At 46.8% G+C, this 7,146-nt stretch overlaps 1 protein-coding gene across 1 annotated transcript in view; it reads right to left on the bottom strand.

Annotated features, from left to right (window-relative positions):
* The window catches only part of ITFG3 (integrin alpha FG-GAP repeat containing 3), a 15,573-nt gene extending 9,564 nt beyond the window's left edge, over nucleotides 1-6,009 (bottom strand). The window contains exons 1-4 of the mRNA XM_009324694.1: nucleotides 5,315-6,009; nucleotides 4,931-5,239; nucleotides 3,739-3,855; nucleotides 3,345-3,533 (exon numbers count right to left, since the gene is read on the bottom strand). Coding sequence (XP_009322969.1) covers nucleotides 3,345-3,533; nucleotides 3,739-3,855; nucleotides 4,931-5,195 — 571 coding nt within the window. The 5' untranslated portion in view covers nucleotides 5,196-5,239; nucleotides 5,315-6,009. The remainder of the gene's footprint in view (nucleotides 1-3,344; nucleotides 3,534-3,738; nucleotides 3,856-4,930; nucleotides 5,240-5,314) is intronic.
* Nucleotides 6,010-7,146: the final 1,137 nt, after the last annotated feature.

Below are 7,146 nucleotides of genomic sequence, written 5' to 3'. Positions count from 1 at the left end.
GGGGGGGGGGGGGAATTTTCTCTCCAGCAGCTCCAGGCCAGCTGGGTGACTTTACTCCACACACGCTGCTCAGGGCTGCTGGCCAGTTTCCAGTCACTGCCCAGTGGAATTTGCAGTGGAATTTGGTAAGAGGGGGAAGACCGGTGGGGGGTTTTCTTTTTAAGGAAGACTTAAGTGACTAACTAGGTGCTCAGAGCGGAAATGCTTACCCTCCCCTTTAAACAGTATCACAGACAGCAATTATCATTTCAGGAATGCAAAATAATCATCTGTTCTTTGTCAGGAAGGCAGTTGTACTGAAGGCCAAGGAATTACTACCTGACCCTGTCTGCAATAATTTAAGGCAGGCTGTATTTCCAGTAGGATTCCTCCAAAGCTTTTACTGAAACACTGAAAAAAATACTTGGAACTGTTACTGTGTCAACAGATGTGAAGTAGAAGAGTGCCCCTAGGAAATCATGGGAAGGCAAAGAATTTTACCCCTGAACAAGCAGGCAAAGGAAGGAGAGAACTTAAGTTCTGAATAACTACATCCTGGCTTCAGCACAGTCCAAAGCTACAACAGTAAGACCAGGCTGATGAAATTGGCATTTCAATGCATAAGGCTCTATTCTTTGCTGGTTAGACAGTGGACATAGTTTTGGAGGAAGCATCTTACTCTCTTAAAAGAGCAGCCTGACTTAATAGAAACGTAACAGTGAGACGGATTCAACACAAAGGACTTGAGAGGCTTTCATGCTCTAACACAACTCCCAAAGAGCACGAACTGTGAACCCAGTCCCATCCTGCTCCATCAAAGGGAGATGGGACTGTCCTGTCTGAGGTCTAGAGAGCTATGGTGCTTCCTCAGAGCCCGAGGTCAGAGCAGAAGCACACCAACAGAAGCCAAGATGGAAATTAGACAAGTGCCTAGACAGCAAATCTAACCTAGGTGAAAGGGGTTTTTTCTTTTGGTCCGGAAGGATTAATAAAATTAAAACTTAGATGACTGAATTCAGCTCTCACTTCAAGCAGCCACAGAGGGCACAAGGCAGGATTGCTCGCTTCAGGCTGGATGAGGTCCAGACACACATCCAAAGGCGGCTCTCCCAGCTTGCAGCTCACAAGCTATCTGAGCTACAGGCAGGTCTTTTCTACCGAAGTGTTAGGCCCCTCTCCCATGCCCTTGCCCACTTGTTTACTAAACACTTGTAAGCTCCTGGCATCCACCGTACGGTGGATGTGAAGAAGTATCCCCTTTTGGCTTTTCTGAACCTATCACTTGATAAAAGAACCATAGAGCAATGAAGAATTGCGACGGGAAATCATCATTCCCTGTTCTTCTACTTATCACTCATAATTTTATAGACTCATTTCTCCCTGTCACACATTCTCCAGGCTGGAGTTCTGGTTTATTTATTGATTTCTTGCACAGAAGCAATTTCATACATCTGATCATTGTGGTCCCCTTTCTGCCATATCCCTTAGGAGAGCAGAACTGCTCACAGGGCTCACAATGCGGGCTGCTGGAGGCTGAGGTGAAGAAAGAATGTGTAACAAAACACTTACGCCTGTCCTCTTCCTCGAGACTCTGCTTCTGGCCCTGGCAGAGATGGAATACGCAGCTACACAGACCTCTGCTTTGACCTGGAACAGCTAATCTTAAGCTCTTGTGTCCCAGTTTGCTTGTAAGATAAACATGCAGGAATGTTAGATGTCCCACACAAACAGAAGCATGCAAATCTACACTTTCCTTCTTGTTTGCTCAGGTCACTTATTCTGGCAACGAAGAAAGCAAGACTTAACACAACTCGAATTGATAGAAAAGCACTAACTTTATCAGCATTTAAAGATCAAACCCACATCAGACACTTTCAGATGATAATCTGCCTACCTCTCCTTCAATCTTCCTACAGGCAGAGGCTAGGCAGCCTGAAAGCCCTGGAATCTCACCAGTCCTCCACGATGATGAATCATTAACAGCTAAAGATTGTTCTGACTACTGTTTTTAGCACAACGTGATGTAAGTCAGACTTTGCCACTTTAAATACGTTTAGCCTATTTAAATACATTTTATTTTGGTCTGCCCTCCTAACCCCCAGTAAAAGCCAACTACACTAAGAAACCCCTTTTAACCTACTTAATCGCAAAAACGTATCAAAAACGTCAACGTCTGGGTTATTCACTTTTCTACTGAAGAAATTTTTCATCCCTTGCTTTTAATTTATCTATGGAATGTTTTCTTACCAAATTGTTGCTGTGACCTGTGGCGTAGCCTGGTTCCTTCTCTCCGTGCTTGTGCTATTTCTTTATGGCTGTCTTTAGCTACATGCCTTTGGCTCAGCAGCCACCTTTCTACACTTTGACCTAAAAGCAACTGCTTCATTAATAGTCTATAAATAACCTGCGCTAAAGCCTATTGATGAGGGAAACAGTGCTAAGGTATCTCAGTTGGTACAGAAGCTTTCCAGCTCTGCGTGCGTCTACACTTCCATCTACACTGGAAATTAAAAGCTACACTAGATTTTCCTCAGATTCCTTAGAGCTATACCTCTTGCTATTTCTCTCTCCCAGTTTTTGGAAAATAGGATGTGAGGGGTTCAATACCAGATACAGAGGATGGGATCCTAGGCGTGTTTCCAAGGGAGAAGAACATGCATTGTTTGAACCTTTGAAACAGCGACCTCCAAAATGGAAATGTATTTCAGGCTTCATCAGCCAGGAAGGTTCAAGGTGCAATAGATGGTCACTGCCCTGTTCCTAGAGAAGTACAGGCACTCTTTACCCTCACCCTGCGTTAGGCAAGATAATGATGAATTTCTCCATCTATAGGTTCAAAAATGAAGGTGGCTTTCCAGAGGAACCAGGCAAAATCCTGGACTACTGAAACTGGTGAGTACTTATCCTAAGTGCTCTCCTTGACGACTTTAAAATCATAAATCCCCAAAACTCCCACTCCTCTTGCCACTGCAGGCACTCCTAGCACTCACACGCAAACGACTGAGAAACACTGCGGGTCTGTGTCCCACTCCTGAGAGTATAAAATAACATTCACAGCTAGTGACTGCTTCTCCTGTTTCAAAAGCCGTTGAAAAGTTGTTCTTATAATACAGTGGCTGGCACAAACCACCACAACAGAGTCCAGCCTTTGGAACAGACAGGCTGAGAGAACAGGCGCTTCTCAACGGCCCAGCGAATGGCTCTGGCAAAGTTTTCAAGATAACAAATACCCTGTGCCCATTGTTCATGTACCAACAAGTCATGTCACGCTGACGTCCCCAGCCTCCGAGCTCTGAAGGTCACCAGGTGAGGAAAGCGAGTAGCACCGTCCCCTGTACGGTAGCAGTACTCTGCTGCCCGCTCACCTGTCCGCAGGTCAACTGCCGTAAGAGACACCGGCTTCCCCACGACCAGGCAACCCGGGGCCTCAGCCCCTCCGAGCTGCTTGATGCCACACTCCATCCACTCAACCTCCTCGGCAGCAGGCCTCTCCCAGAGCGCTCTGCCATTCGTGCCAGAGACAGCAGCAATGAAGGCACACGGAGAAGGCAGACCTGAAGAGAAGAGATGTCAGAGGGAGCACTACCTACACCTACCTTTGCCGCTCTGCACCACCCAAGAGCTGGGACTCACCCAGGTCCTCTCCCCACCCAGCTAACCTGGTTTTCTCTCCCAGACCCACAGCAGCCTCACTAATTAGAACTAAAAGAGAAATAACAGCCCTTTTACTACAAGGTTTACTGTTTCTGAACCAGCTACCTTCATCCAAACAGGATCTGTTGAAGCTGCTGCTGCCATTGTTAGCTTTGAAAGCAAAGAGGACATCTTGCACTTTATCTTCATTCACGTCTTCTATAGCGAGAAACTGGTAGGCCACTGTAAAAGAGATCACAGGCCAGGCACTGGTGAGGATTGCGTCAACCAACAACAGAGCTGGCTGGAGCAAAACACAAATTCCTAGAGACCTACTCACTGCCTCTATCTCTGACAGTGTAACATCAGGACAAATTGGCTTTTGTATTAAAAAAAGCCATCTACATGAGTACCAAGGACTGGAAGTTAGTGCCAAAGGATTTTTTAAATTTGCTATCCCCCAGAGGGTTTGTCTTTTTTTAAAGCCAAGCAGCCAGAATTTCAACTATGTTGAACAAAGAACAACTCTGGTCTTGCTGTGGGGTTGCTATTCCTGAAATATTAAAAAAAAAAAACAACAAACAAACCCCACGAAACCCAGCCCCAGATATTCCACCTTTCTCACTCTCAGCTAAAAGCAGCCTTCTTCAGCTCAGAGTAGCAGAACTTGGGGTTTCTGCATTAATGCACAAAGCTCAGTCCCTGTTGGTGAGCACTGTCGCTGCGTTTATAGCATAACCAGCACACACCCACTGCACATAAGATTAAAGAAAAGCTTTCACAGAACGAAGGCTGAGCCACCAGGGAGCAGTACCCAGGCTAAAGAGCCGACTAAAGCAATATAAATTTGTGTGATTTATAAAAAATCCAAGATGCAACTCGTCTTCTCCCCTTTCTGTTAGCCATGGGGAAAAGTTAGAAAGTCATACTGACAGAGGAAAAAAATGCCTAACTGTCTCCAAACCTCAGCTCAAACTTCAAGGGAACATTTTACAGACCAAACTTCAACAAAGATTTATTCCCAGATACCCTTCCCCTTTTTTTTTTTTCCAAATGAGGCCAGCCTGCTACCTTGTTAGCGCTTCAGAGCAGCATCTGATTTCTCCATCAGATCCTGTAAACACCTCCTGGAAGGCCACTCCAATTATGACGGGCCACTGCTTATCCAGGTCAGGTATTCACAGCTCTCGCTCCCAAGGGCAGCATCCCTGCAGGCCTGGCTCCAGATCGCGCTTAGGTAGAGCTCCACAATTCAAATTCGTGGCACATTAAGGGAAAGGACTGTTGGTAAGTATTTATTCTGCTACAGCAAGCTCACCTGCATTGTCATAGTTTCGAAACCATGTCCTTTCTGAAACTGGCCTCTCTGGGCAAGGAATGATAAACGAGAAAGCAAACACAATTATCAGACACAGAAATAATGAGATGAAGAAGGCAGCAGTGCGCCACCGGGACAGCCGAGACAGTCGCGATGACTGCTTGCTGACGATTCTTCTCTCCACAGAGTTCTCATGGTTCTCTTGAGCTTTTACATCCTCAGTCTTCAGAGGGTGGATCTCAGCTTCCGAGTCCTTGTTATCCATCGCAGCTCGTTCATCGGTAGTCAGACACCCTTCTCCCCCTTCACCTGCAACAACGGAAAGAGCAGTTAAGATGTTTTTTTGATATATTCCAAAATCTATCAAAGATATTCTGTTACTACCTGATATTCACGCTGGAAACATTTAATGGGAGGTGAGCAAATCAGAGCCAGAGACAAAGCGCCGTTGGTACCGGAGGTCTCCCACACGGAGCAACGGGGAGAGACCGCGGGATGCAGGAATAGCACTATTTCTTCTTCAGAGGAGGAAATCAGCTCTGCTACACCCAGACAAAGAAGGCTACAGCTTCTACGCGGAAAGGACTGACTGGTCTGTAGGTCTGCCTCAAGAAAAACACGCCAAAAGCTCCTTTTGCCGCAAAGACTTCTTGCCACCTCCTGTGTATGTCAGTCTGACTCCCGGCTGGAGAGGTGAAAGGAAACACTCGTGACCTTTATATCCAAACATAAGGCTGTTCCCTACTGTAAGGAGAACTTGACCCTCCCCAGGAGAGAGAGAGAGAGAGAAAGAAACAAACACCAGCATATTCTGTATGGGAACAAACCAAAGCTATCCAACACCTCGGATGAGAAACCACGTGGTAAGTTTAGCAACCCAGCCCTGAAGAAGGCCAGAGAGTGATTACTTCCCTCCCTGGAAGAAAAAGAAGGCACGACCTGAGACTAAAATCGGGCAAATTTGATTTCATTAGAATTGAAGAAGAGCTAACAACTGCTATTTTAGTTCCTCCTGCTGTAAATCATAATCTTGAGCTACAGCTACAACAACAGAGGGGCTCTGTGCTAATTTGTTACAAAAAGGGAAAAAAAAAGAAAGAAAAAACCCTAGTTGGTTCCAGAAGCCTGTAACTCGTTGTCCAAAACAACAATAAAAATCAATGTCATATACAGTTTCTCTCATAGTGCTTCTTTAAAAAAATAGCGGAAGGGAAAAAATAAAGAATAACACATTCCAGTAGCCTTGGAAAAAGCTGCATGACAGTGTCATAAAAAGTTATATCAGAGCAAATAAACACGACAACCGAGCCAATTTTCCATGACCGTGCCCCAGCAGTCACATGCCTGGATTGTCCGCTGGAGCAATTTACTTCCCCAGCAGAAAATAGCTTAAACTCAGCACCAGCACGCAACGCAGAGAGCTCGGGCTTTCGACTCCAACAACGGGGCTCGTTACGTCTCACGTTTCATGCCCAAGTTCATTTACAGGTTCGAAGAAACACGAGATGAGAGTCACCCTTGGGAGGCCAGGCTCCTTCAGGCAGCTGCGGCTCGACTCGGGGTCTCACCTCCCCAGGTTGTCCCCGTCCCACCGCAGGGAAGAGCTGCAGAGGCCTCCGCTCTTCTGGGTACAAATCACAGCGGGGACAGACCTACGGCAAGGCAGGGGTTGAGTGCATGGGGCGAGCGGGACGGCCTGGCACGCTGCTGTCGGTCCCCTGGCTAACCTCAGCGCCTGCTGGACTTATAAGGCTGGAGTTACGAAGCACTTACTCCAACCTGAGCACTCTGGCATTTATTCTATGACAGCACATCGAGTACAAGATCTTGCTCCAGACAATTTAATTCAAGCTGCACAATACCATGCAAATGCAATTAAATCAATAATATAGCAGTTGTATCTTATTCCAAAGATCTTACTCCAAAAAGACCTCATCTGTCCTTCACATCAGTCTACCGGCAACACCAGAGACACCTTCACGAGGCCGGCTGTTTCCAGACCAGCCGCAGGCACCTGACAGAGGAGGCAGGCTCTGGATGGAAAGGAGAAGAAAAGGAAGAGCCGTGCGTTCAGCCTTCCCGCCAACCTGGCCATCACGCTGGCGAGCCGAGCACCGCTCCGTTACTGGAGCCGGCCAAGCACCCGGCCTCTAGCAGGTTCAAGGTACAAGGCTCCAGGCACAGGCTGAGCAAATGATTTACCGGAGCGCAGCAAC

Source organism: Pygoscelis adeliae, unplaced genomic scaffold (genome assembly GCF_000699105.1).
Source record: "Pygoscelis adeliae isolate BGI_AS28 unplaced genomic scaffold, ASM69910v1 Scaffold85, whole genome shotgun sequence".
NCBI lineage: Eukaryota > Metazoa > Chordata > Aves > Sphenisciformes > Spheniscidae > Pygoscelis > Pygoscelis adeliae.
Note: the sequence above shows the minus strand (reverse complement) of the source record. Positions and strands in the feature narration are given on the sequence as shown.